The 18,105-nt window shown below is 52.6% G+C and overlaps 1 protein-coding gene and 1 long non-coding RNA gene across 3 annotated transcripts in view; one reads left to right on the top strand and one right to left on the bottom strand.

Annotated features, from left to right (window-relative positions):
• Window positions 1–18,105, bottom strand: part of STK10 (serine/threonine kinase 10) — a 106,270-nt gene that overhangs the window by 23,984 nt on the left and 64,181 nt on the right. The window contains exons 8-12 of the mRNA XM_074350289.1: window positions 10,020–10,154; window positions 7,233–7,778; window positions 4,093–4,223; window positions 1,268–1,391; window positions 638–817 (exon numbers count right to left, since the gene is read on the bottom strand). Coding sequence (XP_074206390.1) covers window positions 638–817; window positions 1,268–1,391; window positions 4,093–4,223; window positions 7,233–7,778; window positions 10,020–10,154 — 1,116 coding nt within the window. The remainder of the gene's footprint in view (window positions 1–637; window positions 818–1,267; window positions 1,392–4,092; window positions 4,224–7,232; window positions 7,779–10,019; window positions 10,155–18,105) is intronic.
• LOC123613433 (uncharacterized) lies at window positions 3,111–10,067 on the top strand. Of its 2 annotated transcripts, XR_006720806.2 has the most exons (4): window positions 3,111–3,714; window positions 8,046–8,200; window positions 8,335–8,419; window positions 9,711–10,067. It is a non-coding gene; the product is annotated as an uncharacterized LOC123613433 (long non-coding RNA). The 2 variants fall into 2 exon arrangements; XR_012501575.1 differs by lacking the exon at window positions 3,111–3,714 and having other exon boundaries at window positions 7,785–8,200.

Raw genomic sequence — 18,105 nt, 5'->3', positions numbered from 1 at the left:
GGTCTAGGAAAGAAGTATGTCCCCACCTCCCAGGCTCTGGCCCCACAGAGGGAGGTGAGGGCTGTTCCCTGGAATCCAGATGCCCTTCCCCAGGGCAGGTTCAGAAATACGCCTCCCTTTCCTTGTCTCAGGATCATCCACCTCCTTGCCACCTCCCAGTTCCCCTGCCAGCTGGGTGGGGGTCAAAAGGAGAAGAGGCACATGGGTCCAATTAGTGGGCTGCTATTTGGGGAGAAGAGAAGGTAGGGAATGGAGGATGCGTGTGTGCCCACCCAGCACCCACTCCCCCCTCTGGTGACAGCATCTCCAGTTCCCCTGAGCCACCATCCCTTCCTTCTCCCCTGGTGTTTGTCACCTAGGGCTGCTAAGCTGGGAGGACGTACAGGGAGCTGCCAGAGGGCACATGGTGAGAGCCAGCCTGGGAGGAAAGGAGAGCTCAAATGATGGAGAAGGGGCTCCTAATGGCACAGCTGGAGGATGTAGATCCAAACATACCTGGACGTGAGCTCGTCCGGTGTTCGAGCTCCCCTAAATGCCCTCTGTTGCTGAGGCAAGGTTGAGTAGGGGTTTTGATCATTGCAACTGAGAGAGTTCTAATACTCCTAGACCCCTCTGCCTCCCCTCAGCACATATTCACCTCCTTCTTCATCAGTTTGAGCTGCTCCTGGAACTTGGCGTAGTCCCGCTCCTGCTCCAGGCGGATCCGCTTGGCCTCCTCCCGGCGGCGCACGGCGTGGTCTTGCTCCATCTTCTCCACTTGCTGCTTTTGTTGACGCTCCAGGTTCTCCAGCTCTGTGTCAAAGAACTTCTTCTTGGCCTGGAAGGAGCAGAAAGAGAAATTCAGGAAAGTCACCTTATATCCAGGAGACAGATGGAGAAAGCCCAGAGCCTGTGCTCAGACCTGGGTTTGAATCCCACTTCCTACCCTGTCTTTGCTGTGTGACCTGGGACAAGTCACTTAATCTCTCTGAGTCTGTTTCCTCATGTGCAAAAGGAAGACCAGACCATCTATCCCACAAGGTTGCTGCACGGTGCTCAATAAAAGTTGCACCCCCTCTAGAGATCCTCTTGTGTGACTCAGAGAAGCATCGTGACCTTCATGCAATTCTGTTTACAAGTCGACGCCTCGTGAGATCAGGAAACCAGAGGAATTGGGCAATTGTTGTGAATTATTCTCCATGTCCAATCATCCCCACCCTGCAGCTTCCACTTAAAGCAAACATGGAAGCAAGAAGCTCTACAGGAACCCATCTTTTCTCACACTCACATTGATTTCTTGTTCAAAACGTTTGTGCATCTGTTCCAGCTGCAGCTCGTGCTTGCTGCTCAGCTGGGTCTGGTTCCGATGCTCTTCCTTCTGGAGCAGCCGAAGCTCTCGGAGTTCCTGGCGCCTGAAAGGTGAACGGATGTGAACACTTCAGTCACAAAGTGGCCTCAGTGATCCCCTAACTCATAGCTAGGGGACAACGAAGGCTGGGGCATGATGTGGCATCACATAAGCCTGGGGTAGAGGCATAACTAGAACTTAGAACTCAGACTTTATTTGACATTTATTGACAGACAAAACATTAATAATCTTAATATATAAAAAGTGCTTACAAATCAATAAGAAAAACAGGAATACCATAATTTTTAAAGGTGGTATAGAACATGAACAGACATGAAACAAAAGACAAAAAGAGATTTTTTAAGCTACCTATATGGATATGAAATGCAAATTAAAAAGAAAACATTAAGAAATAACATTTTCAAGAAATAGGCAAGAATATAGGGGAAACTGATTCTTTCATGTATGTCTGATATGTACAAATTGACAGACTTCTGGAGGACTATTTGTCACTAAGTTTATGCCTTTTGACATAGTAGTTACACTTCTGAGTCTAAAGATTATTATTCTTTATAGTGAATCTAAAGAAATATTCATAGATGCACAAAAACAGAATAAAGATATTCATAACAATGCTATTTATAATAGTACAAAATTGGAAACAAGTGTCCATCAATATAGGTCTAATTAAAAAATTAAAATATATCCACCTGATGTAATGTGATACAACCATTAAAAAAACAAGTTCTAGAAGATATTGAATCACATGGAAAAAAATCTGAAAAAATGCAACAATTCTTTTTGAACAGATAAGGGACGGATCTCTAAGTGAAAAAGCAAGATGTTGAAGTGTGGGTCCACCATGCTACCTACCATCTGGGTGAAAAACAAAAAAGCCCACATATGTGTGTACACGTGTACATGTGTGTGTTTACTCTCCCGTTTAAACACTGAGTGTTTCTGGAAGGATTACACCATAAAATATTAACACAAGGAGGGGAACCAGATGGCTGGCAGAAAAGCGAGGCAGGGAGATTTTTCACTGTTTACACTTTTTCCTTTTGAACCATGATATTATATTACCTGTTCAAAATGTAATTACAATAAAAATGTGACCCAAACCACACAGCGTACCTTAATTTTGTAATATCTATATTGCCGATGTGTGTATGTGTGTACTCACAGAAAAAAAAATACTGGTGGGATTAACCTCAAAGTCATCGTGTTTCTCTTCTGGGCAAATCCATTAAAAATTGGTATGTATCATTTATGTAATCAGAAAAGAAAAGAAAAAGGAATTAAAAGCACCTGGGCCTGCTGGCCGTGCATCAGGGCTCCCTGGCAGCCTGTGTCCTATTCTAGACCAGCGTCTGCAGGCTGCACCATGGAGACCTCCCGCCGCCGGGCCTTCCTCACAGCCCTGAGCAGGTGGAGCTGCAGGAGCCAACAGCAGCACGAGGAGAGGCCGGCCTCATTTGAACCTCAGCTCTGCTGCCTTTCCAGCCAGGTGCCCTCAGGCAGTCGCTCCATCTTTGCAGGTTCTGTTCCTGCATCTGTCAAATGGGGAGATAATCTCTACCTCTCAGGGTCTTTGAGGTTAAATGAGGTGACACCCAAGTGGTAACTTCTCAAATGATAATGAGAAGGAAGAGGCAAAGGCTGGCCAACTGCTGGGAAGAGCCAGAGATACTTGCTACAGCCTCGTAAGGAGGCTTCCCTGTGGGCCTCCGCATTCTGGGAAGAGGAGGCAGGAGGCGGTTTTCAAGTGTTAACAGAGAAATGGGAATCCCGACACAAGAGAAACTGAGGCTTAAAACACAACTGATCAAAAAACGAACCCAGAAAGGTCAGCAGCCAGGTCCTGACAATACGTCCATGACCCGCCAGATTCTTGCAAGGGAAGGCAGGCAGAGACGGGGTACGAAGGAGAGAACTGGCAGCACAATTTTAGGGAAAACTAGAAAGAACTCGGACCTAGCGGCCTCGCTCTGCGAGAGGGACTGCCCGGTCACGTGGTTCAAAAGGTTCACCTGACCAGGGCCCTGGGGATCCCAGGGACCGCACCCCTGTCCTCTCCCTCTGTCCTCTCAGGCCCTTAAACAAGCCAAGCAGTCACTCCTCAGGCCTTGGCCTTGCAGTTTCCTCTGTGCTCCCCCAGCTCTGCTCACGGTCAGCTCCCCTCAACCTTGGGCCCTGCTCCAGAGCCTTCCCGCAGGGCAGTGCCCTCCCTCCGCCCACCCCAGGAGCTCGCATATCACCCATGACTCCCTTCACGGCATGTTCCACGGTTGGGAAGTATCTTGTGTGCTCTCTGTTGGCCCATTAGGTGTAAATTCTACAAAGCAACAGCCTCAACTATCTGGGTCACTGCCATGTCCTCCAACCCGGTAAGGGGTGTGGATACATGGGTGGGTGGATGGATGGGGGGATGGAGGGCTGGGTAGGTGGGTGGGTGAGTGGGTGGATAGAAGGGGGGGTGTGTGGGTAAAGGGGTGGATGAATGGATGCGTAAGTAAATGGAGGGGTGAGTGGATGGAGAGGTGGGTAGGTGGGTGGGTGGGTGGATGGGGGGATGGAGATGTGGCTGGAGGGGCAGGTGGATTGGGGCAGGCAGGATCTCAGGCAAAACCAGCTTCCTCTTGTGTCCTTGATCCCACACTTCGTGCTGTAGACAGACAGACAGCTCTTGCACCAGAAGGACATACGCTCACCCCTCTCACCACATCCCCACCTGTTACCGCCGTCGCAGCCCTTCCCAGCCTTGCCTGAGGAATCTCATCTCCTCGTCCTTCTTCTCATCTTCGCTGATGATCTTGGAGGTGGTGATGCTCACCTCCACGCCGTCCACCACAAACTTGCGTGTCCTCTTGAGGGTCTTATTGTGCAGCCTTGAGTCCTGGCCAGAGAAGATCATTAGGCAAAGCTCAGCATTTTAGTTAAGGATCCATGGGTGACACAGGGGGTGCAGCCCACAGCGCTCCTGGCCCCACCACCTCAGCCCCATCCGGGTAGGAGGTGGCTGTACATCGTCCCCCTCTTGCCTCGAGCCCCTCCATCTAGGGGCCTGGGTGTCTAAGTTATGCCCTTTCCTCTCCCTGATCTTGGCCTTCAGACGCTGCCCATCCCCTGCCAGGTGGCAGCCAGCACCTTCCCACACACAGGACGTGGCATTGGGAAGAACAAGCTGGATCCTACTATACCCTCTGCTGTCCACTGGCTGGGACCCTGGGCAAGTCCCTTGTCCTGTCCAAGCCTCAGCCTCCTCAACCCGTCAGAGGAGGAGACTAACAGTGCATGCCTCCCGGAGTGTTTTCAGAGGTTCAGTGAGAGACCGGGGCAGGGGTGGGGGTTGGGGGGATAAACAGCGCCTGGCTCATGGCAAGGGTTCTACACTTGGTATTTATTTCTGCCAGTTATTCCTGCAGACCACAATCTCTTATCCACAATGCCAAACTCCAAAGAGCCTGGAAAACGGAAGTTCATAACCGAAAATTTGACAGCCAGACCTAACCTGACCTGAACTCCACAGGCGACCGTGCCCGTCTGGGGCCACCATGAGGTTATTCACAGTCTCTATCTTTTCCTGTGAATAATCATGCCTTTTACATGTGATTGTGCTGTCAGGACTCTTGGAGGTGTTCAAATACCCTTTGAAAGTTCTCCGTCCGGATTGGATGAGGCCTGTGGGCTTGCACTGGAGTCATCATGGCATCTCCCCGTCCGACCCCTCACCTGGCTTCCACGGCCCTTCCTGGTGCAGCCCGGCCCGGCCTCCCAACACTGCCCCGAGGGCCTGCCGGCCCGAGAGCGGAGAGAGGGCCAGCGTGGCTCCGGGCAGGAGACCCCTGCCCTCAAAGTCTGCTCTGCCCCCCGGCTCCCACCCAGAGGCCAGCAGACAGTCCCGGACCGTGAGGTCTCAGCTGCTCCCACCTCTTACACGGGACTTCACCCAGAGCCTTGGATGCTGCAGACAGCGGTCACCCTGACTCTCATCCCCTACAGCACCCAGCGCACGTGCCCTAGGACTCAATTCAAGTCAGGCTAGCAACGAGGAAGGCAGGCTGGCTGGAGAGTGGCAGGGAGGAAAGGAGGCCTGGGGCACAGCCCTCATGCTGGAACTGCTCCTGGTCTTGGGCCTCCGCCCTGAAGTACCAGGCTCCAGTCCAGCCAAGGATGCTGACACAGCCATGAACTCTTATCAGAACAGCCGTGTTCCCTGACTCACTGCCAGGCAGCCAGCAAAGGAATGTTCCCAACAGCCTCGAGAAGAGGCGGGGGACCCTGCTCTGGGAAGGCCAGCTTTTATTATAAAAATACTCTTTTTTCCCCAGTCTTAGTGTCTTTTTAGTAAGAAACAGACAGAACCCCTGTCCTAAGAAGATGATGGGCCCGGACGCTTCTTATGCATTAAAGCTGCTGCCGTCCCGTCTCGTCCTGACGACCTGTCAGAACTGAGCTTTCTTTCTGATCCCAAAGCTAACCATGCCAGCTGGCTGCTTCTCTTTTTGCTCCCTTTCATTTGGCCAATATCTTTGAGTCTCTACTGTGTGGTTTTTCACTAAGTAAGTGACAGCAGGAAGAAACAAAAAGATACAGAATCTTCCCGGAGTTCAGCCTTGGTGGGGGATGAGGCCCTCAGTGTGGCCAAACAAGCGACCAATGGTGGGACCACGAACACCTCAAGATTCATGGGAGCGGGCAGGGGACGGGGTCAGCCCTTCCTGAGGACAAGGAGGCCACCGCTCCCACCGCAAAGGCAGAATGACACGTGCGACTGAGTGTGTGGAGTCTGGGGTCTGACCGGCTCCCTAACCAGGGCCTTCGTTTGCTCCTCTGGACACTGGGATGAAGACGGAGCCTCCTTTGCTGTTGTTTCTAAAGCACTTGGCAGTGTAGGCCTCGTGCAATGGCCCGTCATTCACAGCACTACCCTCTCCAGAAGGGCCACGGGCCGGGAGGCAGCCTGCAGCCCGCTGCCTTTAAAGTGAAGCAGTCAGCAGCTGGACCACATGGCTGACCCCCAAATCAGAGTGCTTTCCTTTTTCTTCTTTCCAGAGAGACAATTAGATGTATTATTGTATATTACACATCGATGCTTTAAAGGTCAATGAAGTTGAGTCTTCTTCTAAATAAACTCTAAAGAAATGGTTTTTTAAAGAATTGGGGGGGGGCGGGTAATTAGGTACCTTTACGTATTTTTTAATGGAGGTACCAGGGATTGAACCCAGGACCTTGTGCACGGTAAGCACATACTCTACCCCTGAACTATACCTTCCCCGTCTAAGGAAACCATTTTTTAATGCATGGTGACTTAGAAGGACATGAGGCTCTGCATGGCTGTGGAGACACGACACTGCGTGGAGACTAACAAGCAGAGAGGAAAACTGGTCTTTGACCTGCAGAAGGAACAGAAGCTTCCAACTCAGATAAATTTTTCCAGGGCATCATTTCATCTCTTGCATCTCTGAGCATGTCAACGCCTTCACCAGGCTCCTGGGGCAAAATCGCGTCAAGCCCCACAGCCCACCCGTGCCCAGGAACTGGATATGGTCAAGTGTGTGTGACTGGGACAATGGAGGGGACTCCAAATCAGAGAACTTCCACTTCTAGGATTCTCTCTCCCACATTTTCAGGAGGACCTTTCCCCAAACTCAATTTAAATGGAAACTGAAACTGAAATTTAAAACTCAAACCAACTTCCTGATGTGACTAAATCCCAGACCAAACTCAGATATTTTGGAGATTAAGCTACAAATCAAACTAAGAGCTCTACAAAGAAAGAGAAATCTCATGAGCCACCTAAAAATGGAAGGCAGCCACTGAATGCTGCCAATAGCCAAAACTGGGCAGCAGAATATCCCGCAGTTCTCCTGCTCCAAGCCTGTGGTGTAAAAGGCGGTGTTACCTTGATGGACAGAGAGCCCGACCCTCTGTTCAGGGACAGTTCGGCTGAGAGGGAGGTGCCGTAGTCCGTGCTCTCGGAGTTGGAGAGGCTGCCACAGTCCAAGTCCGCCTTGGAAGGGCCCAGAGCTGGCTGGGCAGGGAGCTCCAGGCTGCCATTGGCCAGCTTCTGGCCACCCAAGGTCTCCAGGGCGCTGCTGTTGGGACGGCTCTGGCCTGCCTTCTGGGATCTGCTGGCTGCTGGACTGAGGTCCCCACCCTGGTCGGTGGCTTTCTTCTCTTCGGATACCTGAATTCTGGCATCCATTGACACCGGCCGGGACTTCCGGAGGGGCGCAGGCACTGCCACCCCGTTCTCCTTGCCAGGGGACACATCCGGGGGTCTGGTGGTTTGGAGGGATCTGCCCTCTGAGGGCTGGCTGGGCCCATTCACACTGTCCTGAGGCTGGCTGGGTGGCAGCGGGGTGAAAGATGATTCCATGAGAAGCTTGTCAGCTTCAAGGCTCAGCTGACTCACCTCAGAGGAGTCCCGACTGTGGTTCCCCAGAGGCTAGGGAAAAAAAGAGAGTCAAGGCCATGATACCGTATGTCTAAGGCAACAGTCAGAGACGCAGTGAGGCTGCAAAGTCAGATACCCACAAGGAGAAGTGGTCCGGGGCCAGGGAGGTATAATAATAGGTAACCCTCTCTGGTAAGCCACAGTCCTCCCCACTCCCTATTGCATAACCAACAGTAAAATTACTACTTGTTTTGAGAAGTAGGAATCTCCCAATTGTCTCTCAGCTTAGCTTAATTTAATACCTGTTTTTCCTCCTAGGAGTAGAGGCAGCCATGGCCTGGACAGCTCATGCCCTGTCTAAAGAGGGCAGTGGCTACTCTGCTCCACTCCATTGTGGCAATGTGGGAAAACAGGTGCCCTGTGGCCAGACCTTCTGATTTTTCAAGCCGAGCTGGAATCTGGATTTTTACATGGTATCTCCTCATTTTTACATGGCAACCAATTCAAATTGTTTAAAAATCACATAAAGGCCAAACCAAACTTATCCAGAGGCTAGATTCAACCAATCGGTCAGTAAATTTTTTACGTTTTTGATTTTGTTTTTCAGAGCCTTTTGGGGTGGAAAGTACTGAAAATGTTAATACTGTGAAGTAGGACACCCATTTCTGTGGATGAAACATAAAAGTCCAACTGTGAGTAAAGTGAGCACCCATGTAGCCACCTTCCAGGTCAGGAGTGACACCCTCCCCCAGCCCAGAGTCCCCACCTGTGTCCGGCCTCCCCTGACACAATCACTGCCTGGACTTCACTCTCCAAGTGTTATGGGTTAGTTCGCCTGTTGTTAAACTTAATATTGACAGAATCACACCATAAGCGCTCCCCTGAGTCCTGCCTGATGGCTGCTGGTTTTTAATCTTGGATATGGACGCTTCCAGAGGGAACGCTAATCCATTTTCTATTCAACAGCCAGAGCGATAATGGTTCAAGAATTCACATCTGAGGGGGGAGGGTACAGCTCAAGTGGCAGAGTGCATGCTTAGCATGCAGAGGTCCTGGGTTCAATCCCCAGTATCTCCTCTAAAAAATAAAATAAATAAATCTGATTACCTTCCCCCTCCTCAAAAAACAAAAAAAAATCACATCTGATCCTGTCATTCACACACACAGCAACGCCCAGCCCCTGCCTGAAGCCCTCATGGCCCCCACTGTCCTCATGACAAAGATCAGCTTCCTGCCAGGGGAGAATCCAGGCAGGATGTGCTGACTTTCCGCCTCCCCCCGCCAACCTCGCTGCCTGCCTCCTCCGGGAGCCAGGCCCCGGACACACTGCCTCCGTTCCCTCTTCTACTGTGGATCTCCCACTCCCGGCCCACACCTGGCCCTTCACCCTATCAGCTCAGCCACATGACTGCTCGGTCCTCAGTTTTCCCATCTGTAAAGTGGAGCCTGGGTTCCCCTCTGTCCTCGGTGGCGGCTCAGTGAACGGGCTATGGTTACTGTGCTAGTTCCACCGCATCCTTCTCGGGGCTTCTCTTCCTCATCCTGGTGAGGGTTCACACCAGCTCAGGCTCCGCCCAGGAACAAATCAAAGTTGAGGAGGTGCTGTACCGTCCACCCCCAGCAGACAAATCCAGCCCCTGCCTCACGAGGTCCACAGCACCATCTGGATGGCAGGTCTCCCCTCCTAGAAGAAGCTCTTCCCAAATGGCTAAACCAGGGATCCAGAAGTGGCCGCTCCAGGCAGAATCCAGCCCACAGACGTGTTTTGTTTGGCCCCAGTGTTTTGTAAAAACTTAAATTCGCTTTCATTTAAATTTACATTCAGCCAAGTGCTGAAGTTGCAGGTGGGTTACGAACGTGCCACTCAGGGCAGCCAGACGGGACCTGGGGGGACAGAAGCCCCTCAGCCTGTTCCCTCTGATCATGTGCAGCCTCTACCTGCATTGATCCCACAGTGTGCTAATAGCGACCTTGTTATTACAGGTGAGCCACACCGGGAAAAGGCTGGGAAGCAGCACGAGTCAGCTACCAACCTTTAAAAACCGGAAGATCGTGTGTGAAAATCTAGATTCCTGGGATTCCCTGAAAACTTACAAGCTCTGGCCAACACAGCCTGCTGCCTCGGCCCGGCCCATGTGCTGTCTTACGTAACCTATGGCGTGGGAGCCAGTGACCTCTGAGCTGGGCAAAAACAGAAAGGAATCCTTCCTGCGCCTCCCGGGCCCCCTCCCGCCCCAGCCACGGCCTGCGTGGATCCCATCCCTCCGCAGCCCCCCTCCTTCCAGGTCTTACCGAGGCACCATCCACCAAGTCCTCCTCCTCCCCCTCATCCCGGCCGTCTTCAATCTCCTCCATCACTTCAGCCTTGGCCTCGGCCACCAGCTCCCTCAGCGCCTTGTTGCTGGTGATGCTGCTCACGAAGGGGTGCTGAGGGGAGGAAGACAGCTGGATTAGAACCTCTCGGGGGGTGAGGAGGGACAACCAAGCCTGGGGGCGTGTGTGGTGCGGGCAATCCCCCAGGCGGACAAGGCCAGCGGCATCCCTGAGCAGAATATGAACACGAACTCGGTCAGGCAGACCCAGAGGCAGCTTAGACAGTCCTGTGTGTGGTGGAAAGAGAGCAAATCCCGGCTCTGCCCCTCACCAGCTGTGTGGCGCCGAGCGTGACCCTTTCCCTCTCTGAGCTGCAGGTTCCTCGCCTCTAAAGTGGAGACAAACCCACCCGGATGGCACGGGGATGTGCAGGGAAGACCATGGCCCAAAGCGGGAGCTGAAGTCATGTTTCAGGAGGTTTGTTTGTGTTTTTGTTAATTTACTTTTTTAGAAGGTTTTAATACATGATTTTCAAATTACTGCATATATATACATACACAGACACACATATGCTTTCCTGAGGAATTACTTACACAGAGTAAAGTTCACAAACCGTTAAGTTCAGTGACGTTTTCCATATATACGCACGCAGCGTAACCACCACCCAGTGCGAGACACAGAACATTTCCACCCCGCATCCCCTCACAGTCGAGCCCATCCCCCGGAGCTGCCCAGCTCCAGAGGCTAGCCCTGCTTGCTCTGTAATTTCATCTAAAGAGACTCACAGGGCACTTAGTCTTTGTGGCTGGCTTTCCTCACTCAACATGCGTTAAGACTGAGATCTGCCTACATTGTTGCACGTCGGTAAATTCTTCCTTTTTGACTCCTATGCCGTATCCTACCGCATGACTGTGTCACAATTTGTTCATTCTTCCTGCTGCTGCTGGACGTGTGTGTTGCTTCCTATTTTGGGCAACTATTAATAAAGTTGCTGTGCGTGTACGGGTCTTGAGGTGGGCTGTGTTTGCAACATCTTGAGGCAAAGGAGTGTATGCTCTACTCCTAGGTGTTTACAGAAACGTCACATCTTGAAAAAGTGACCTTGGGAAACACCAGTTTTGAAGGCCTTAGCAGATGGTAAATCGGCCCAAAGATCTTGGTGCAAGTCTGTCCCTGAACATCTTTCCCCGGCACCGTGGTGTGGACAGGGATGTGGGCTACCTCATCCTCACCCACCCAGGGCCACTTAGAAAGGCATGTTGGGGGCGGTGGTGTCATTAAGTTGTAATTTGCACATTTGAAATTTATAGGAAGGCTCTGATGAAATTCATTATTTTTACTATCAGAAAATTTATCAGCAGAGGAACACTGTCAACAAGATTGCAGGGAAGTATTTAAATGACTAAAGAGAATAAACTTTCTAGCAACTTAGAAACACATTCACAACTGATAGGTCCGCTACAAATCATTCTATCTGCTTGTGGATTCAAAACAGTTCATTTGTGGAAGGTTAGAGGCAACACCTTATTCAACTTGGGCACCTTACTTTGCAACACTGGAAAGCATCCACTTCACTCCTTTTAAAGAGCCCTGTCATGCAGGATTTCCCAAACCAGCCTGACTTTTCTCCAGTTAGTCCAAATTAGTAAAGATGCGAAGAATTTCATTTCTTTTCTTTCTCTCCCACACCCCTATTCATTCATTGATTCATGCCCTAGTCACATGTTGAGGTTAGCATGTGCCAGGTGCTGGAAGAAGGCCAAACAAACAGACAGGCAAGGTCCCTGGTCTTGGGGGCTTGCGGCTGAGTGGGAGAAACAATGGGCATGTAACCAAATGCCAACATCGTTTTTCAGATCAGGTAACACGATAGAGTGACGCTGGCGAAACATGGGCCTGAATGGGGAGGTGGCTGGGGGTGGGGGGTGGTTCTCCTTCGTTCTCTGGTCAGAGGGGGTCTCCTTGGGAAGTAACATTCAAGCTGAGATCTGAGGGATGTAAACAGGCTGGCCAGGGAAAGATCTGAGAATTACAGGCAGAGGGAGCAGCAAGTACAAAGGCTGCAGCAGAGCAGTGATATAAACAGTAACCCTCCAAAGGTGTCGCTCTGGCTGCTGCATGGCTCCAAAAAGTCTTGTGTGGGATGTTAATAAGGGTGTACTCGTCATGGGGGGGGGGGGGGCAGGAGAGTGTAGCAGGGAAGACTGATGGCTCTAGACTCGAGAGCCAGGCTGACTGGGATGAATTCTTACTACCACCACCAACTTGGGCAGGTCACTCAACCTCTCTGAGCCTCAGTTTGTTCATCTGTGTACTGGAAATAGTATGGCTGTTCTAAGCACTATAGTAAGAGCTTAAAATACGGCAGCTCTGTCATCTATACCATCATCACCACCATCACCATCACCACCACCACCACCACCACCACCAACACCATCACCACCACCACCACCACCACCACCACCATCATCACCACCACCATCACCACCACCACCATCATCACTATCATCACCACCACCATCACCATCATTGCCACCACCAACACCATCACCGCCACCACCATCACCACCACCACCACCGCCACCACCACCACCATCATCACTACTGCCACCACTGTTACCACCATCACAGCCACCAATATCATCATCACCATTACAACCTCCACCACCAGCAGCAGCAGCAGCAGCAGCAGCAGAACCACCATCAGAGAAGCCTTTAAGTACCAGTTTGCACTCCCAGCCATTCCCGTTCCCTCCTGCATTCCCACAGGGTGCAGCGTTTTTGGAACTGAGGGTGAAAATCAGGTCCCTGAGCTTCACATTGCACAACCGCATGCATGTGAACTTGAGCGAGAAGCCACGGGACACTTCACTGCAATGGCTGAAGCAGATGTGGAGAAATAAATAATGCAGACACAGGCTTCTGGAAATAGCAGGTTTTCACCAGTGCATATCACATATTAACCAAATTAGTGGCTCTTCAGCTTGGCCAGGAGCCTTGCTTTCTTGAGGCTGAACATCTGCTCCATGGCCTCCCTTGAGCACCCTGGGATCCTCAGGAAGTGGAGCGGGTGCTGTGGGGAAGAAAGCCTCTGACAGAGGGGCAAGTGAGCAGGACGCCAAGCTCCTGGAATCCCTCAGCAAGTGGGACTGGCAGGCGGGCAGGCCCTCCTGTGTCTGATTAGACCCAGAACACTGTTTCGTAAACTGCTCTGGGACACAAAGTACAGACCACTTCCCCCACCACATCAGCTGTTACCTCCAAGGATGTGTTCAGAAAAGACGTTTCTCTAACCACCAAGCTGCCAAGCCCCCTGGAGACATTAGCCCCTGCGCAGGAGGGTGCAGGACCTTCCCGGGCATCTGCGTACAGATGGGCTGGTCTGGGTACAGGGGTCCCCAGAAAGGTGCTCGGGCACCCCCATGGAAGGCCTGGGTTAGAGGGAATCTCAGCCGCCTGCTCCTTCAGGAAGAGGAGCAGCTGCTCCGTGCTATCTCTGTAGGGAGCCCCAAGATGCCATAGAGCTCGCCAGCTGGCACCCACCCTCGGCCAGGACCTCTCCTGCCATCTACACAGTCATCCTTTCCAGGAACTTGAGCCTAGTTTTCCTCGGTGTGCTTAGAAACCATCAGCCTGGGTGTCCCACACTCCAAGACTGGCTTTAGAAAATGCCTAACGCTTTCAAGTTTCCAGGTGTCAGCATCTCTCTGCCAATTCCTGCCCTCTTCTCTCCTAACTCTTCCATCTCTTCCAGTCTCTCTTTCTCTTTCATTCCTTCTTTTTCTCCTTCATTCATTCAGAGAAGCAGCTTACTACAGTGGTCAAAAGAACAGCCTTTGGAACAGGTAACCAGGATGAGAATCCAAACTCTGTCACTTATACACTGTGTGACCTTGTGCAGGTTACTTAACCTCTCTGTGTCTCAGTTTTATCTGTTTCAGAGAGATCCAAACAGTACTTACTTCGCAGGGTTGTTATGAGGATTTGATTAGTTAACATTTGCTAAAAACAGAATAGAACCTGGCATGGAGAAAAGGTTGTATAATAGTTTGTTAAGTAAAAATAAGTAAATGCATTTACCAAATACTTGGTTGAGGGCTCTCTCCGTACCAGGCACTGTTCTGGATGATTGGGGGCACATCAGTGAATAAAACAAAGACTGCTCTCCTCAGGGCACAGACATGCTCAGGGAGATCAACAATAAACTTGGTAAGAAGTAAGATATATGAGTGCTATGTAGCATGGAGAAATCAAAAGTAGGGCAGGGAAGGAGAGTTAGGAATATCAGGGTGCAGGAGGTTTGCAGTTTTAAGCAGGGTGCTTGGGGGAGGCCTCACAAAGAAGCTGTCATCTAAGCAATGACTTATAGAGAGTCATCCATGGAGGTATATGGAGGAAGAGCATCTCAGGCATTGCGGAGAGTCAGTGCAAAGGCCCTGAGGCAGGAGTGTGCCTGGAGTGTCTGAAGAATACCAAGGAGGCTGGGGTGGCTGGCAAAGAGTGAGGGGCCAGAGGGAGACAGGTCTGAGGGGTCAAGGTGGGGTGGGCAGATCATGCAGGACCTTGTAGGTCACTGAGTAAGAGGGGAGTCATTAAGGGGCTTTGGACCGAGGAGGTGCAGGAGCTGACATGTTTTAAAGGTTCTCTCTGGCTGCCGGCTGAGAGAAGGCACGGAGACCCACGAGGAGGCAATAATCCAAGGAAGGGATGGCGCTGGCTCACACCTGGTGGCTGCAGTGAGGGGGTGAGAAGTGGCTGGATTCTGGGCATGTTCTGAAGGCAGGGACACAGGATTTCCCAGTAGAGCGGATATAGACTATGCAAGAAAGAGAGGGATTAAAGAAGCTTTGAGGATCTGGGGCCTGACTACTGGAAGGGTGGGGCTGCCACTGACCGAGCCAGGAAGTCACCAGGAGAGCACATTTGGGGAAAGATTGGGGGCTCAGCAGCGGACGTGTTAAGCTTGAGATGCCTGTCAGCCTCTGAGGGGGCTGGAGGGTAAAGAGATGGATACGAGGGCCGGAGGGCAAGGATGGCAGTGGGCGTTACGGGTAGGAATGCGGGAGCCGTGGCAAACTGGACGAGACCATCAGGGTGAGTGGAGATGGAGCGGAAGGCCCTGGGGCACCTCCCACTGATCAGCTGGAGAGAAAGAGGATCAGGGCAAGGAGACTGAGGGGGTGACCAGTGAGGAGGAAGGGGACCTGGAGGGCACGGAGACCTGACACCAGGCGCCTACAGCAGGGGGACGAAGGTCGGCTGCAGTAGCTGCTGGCACCAGCCAGACGAGCGCTGGGGCCTGAGCAGACCACAAGGTCCAGAAAGAGTGGACGACCCGGACAAGGATGCTGTGGTCGTGATGGTGACTGAGCGAGGTGGGCTGAAGAACAGAGTCAACCAGTGGATACCGAGCCCCGGATGTGTGACAGCCGTTATGCTAAAGACAGTGGGTGGGGACAGAATTGCATCCCCTCACACAATTCTGTGACGAGAGCATGATCCACCTCCAGCAGACAGGGAAACTGAGGCTCAGAGTGAGGACCACCTGGATTCCAGGAGGGCGAGGCTGATGTCAGAGCCTGGGTTACTGCCCTCGGATACGGTCCAGACAATATCTGTTCAAGTGAATGAATGAACTGTGAACCAGTCAGGCCGCAGGGAGAGAGCAGGGGCCAGGAGCAACCTGCGGGCAGCAGGCAGAGGCCAGGGCCAAGGTGGGGGCGTGACCAGCTCTGGAAGGGGTGCTGGGAGTCAAGGTCTGGGCCTACCTCTGGCCACTCAAAGCCAGGTGACCTCAGCAGGCCAATTCCCTGCCCTGAGCCTCCGGGTCCTCACCTAGGTGGGTAAAAATGCCCCACCCTCTCTAACTCAGAGAAGAGCAGGTCTTTGGAAAAAGCCTCACCTCTGAAAGGACCTTTCCTTATCTGGAGGGAGCTCTCCTTTCTGCCATCCTCTGTCTCAGCTAAGAATCCTCCGGCAGGACCTCTTTCCAACTATGGGGCGGAAATTCCAGCTTAGGATGGGGCTCCGGGTCTGCCAGGAGGGGATGAGAGACAGCTGGGCTCTTCCCGGAGGCCGCATGTCCTGCAGGCCGGATGTATGAGGCCAGGAGGTGCCTGCTCACAGGAAACAATTGGCCCCAAGCAGCTGGGAGCTTGCTTCTGGCCGCGACAGCAGGCCCACCCCACCCCCACCTGTGGCTGGCCCAGTCCAGCCCCTCCCTGACGCTGCCCCACCAAACACCACAATACTCAGAAAATGAGGCCTCCAGTACTCCAGACATGTGTATTTCACATGGAATGCAGAAATCTACAAGGAACAATCATGATCCCTTAGCAGACAGACCCTCCCATTCTGCACCCCAATTTCTTTCCATTTTTTAATAATTCAATTCAGTGCATCAAACATTCACTGAGCTCAGCGCTGAGCAGTTAAGCTAAGTACTGTATAGTATCTTCTCACTTAACACTCACAACAACCCTATAAGGGGGTGCCTGGCTATGCTCCCCTCTTCATAGTGAGAACAGAGTCACCAGGACGTTAAGTCACTCGACCAAAGTCTCACAGCCGATGAGTGGCAGAGCTGGGCTTTGAACCCAGGACTTTTCAACCCCAGTCCACACACTTAATCACTGTGCTGCACACCCCAGAGGGATGCACTGTAGCCTCGAGCGCCAACCATGGCCCCAGCCCCTGGTGCACAGAAAGGAGGTACCTGGGAAAAGCAGCTGAATGCGAAGAAAGACTCAAGTGTGTGGTGGGGCATCTGCCTCCTTTCCTCCCACCGCACGTCAGAGGCTGTCACACAGTGGAAGGACCAGCATGGATAGGGTGTGGAGGGGCAGCCCCTCGGCATCACCCAGGCCCACTTCCTCTCCCTCCCCCAAGAGCGTAGGTGGCATGGGGACAGTGATCAGCAGACCTGGAGGCAGCCTGGTGGGCAGGCGGGGCGGGCAGCTCTCTGAACACTGTTGCAGACAGTCTGACACTCAGCCCGTCAGCTGCCAGCCGTGGACACCCTGACATCAGCCCTGGGGAAGGGTGGCTCACCACTACCTCCAATATTTCAAAAAAAGCTTCAAGGAAACCGTCACCCACTTGCCCACCCTAAGGCTGTTCAGCCTGCTAAGGGGACACTCCCTGAGTCAGCTGTCATCCTGGCTGGCCTCCCAGATTCCACACCCAACAGCCAGAGGGGCCCTTGTTAAGTGTAAATCAGACTGTATTTCCCTCCTCCAAACCCTCAAGGATGCCCCATCGCACACATGGTGAAGCCCACATCCCCATGAGGCCCTGCATGACCCTTGTGACCTGGCCCCACTCCTCTCTGAAAGGCCTGTGTCCACTGTTGGCCCTCCACTGGGAACTTGGACTTGGGGAGGGTTCCCACCATTGACTGTCAAGAGGGGCCTAAACCATTTGTGCAAACAATGTGGTTCAGATGCCAAACGCCCGCCAGCTTTCTGCAGCCCAGAACCCTGGACGTGCTGGGCTGAGGCTGCCCACATGAGCAGCCCCTGGGAAACCCTGGGCCCTGAGTTCCCCAGCATGCTGCCCAGGCAGACAACACCTCACACACATCGCCACAGCTCACCCCTGGGGAAACCAAGCGTGCCCCGCACGACTCCCCCGGGAGGGGACTCTGGACGCTCCTGCCTGGGTGCCCCCACGTGCCTCCTTCTCTGTATCCTTCAGCTGTAATAAGTCATGGCAGTGAGCCCGACTGTGTGCGGAGTCCCGTGTGTTCTCGCAGGGCATCACTGAACCCGGGGCAGGACACACCCCATACTGCTCAGAGCTCACCTCCGGACCCCTGCCCCTCACCCCGGCTCCCGCGCCCTGGCCTCCTGGCTCTCCCGCCTCGCACGAGTCATGCTCCCGTCAAAGGCCTTCGCCTCTGCTCTCGAGCACTGCTTGCCTGGCCCCCTTGCCTCCTTTAGGTGTCTGCACACAGAGTCCTTCACAGGAGAACAACCCCTCCCAGGGCCCCATCCTTGTGCTATTTCTTTTTCTCCGCAGCTCTGCTCTCCACCTGCCACGTGTACTACCTGTTCGTCTGCTGCCT

The sequence above is a fragment of the Camelus bactrianus genome, chromosome 22 (genome assembly GCF_048773025.1).
Source record: "Camelus bactrianus isolate YW-2024 breed Bactrian camel chromosome 22, ASM4877302v1, whole genome shotgun sequence".
NCBI lineage: Eukaryota > Metazoa > Chordata > Mammalia > Artiodactyla > Camelidae > Camelus > Camelus bactrianus.
Note: the sequence above shows the minus strand (reverse complement) of the source record. Positions and strands in the feature narration are given on the sequence as shown.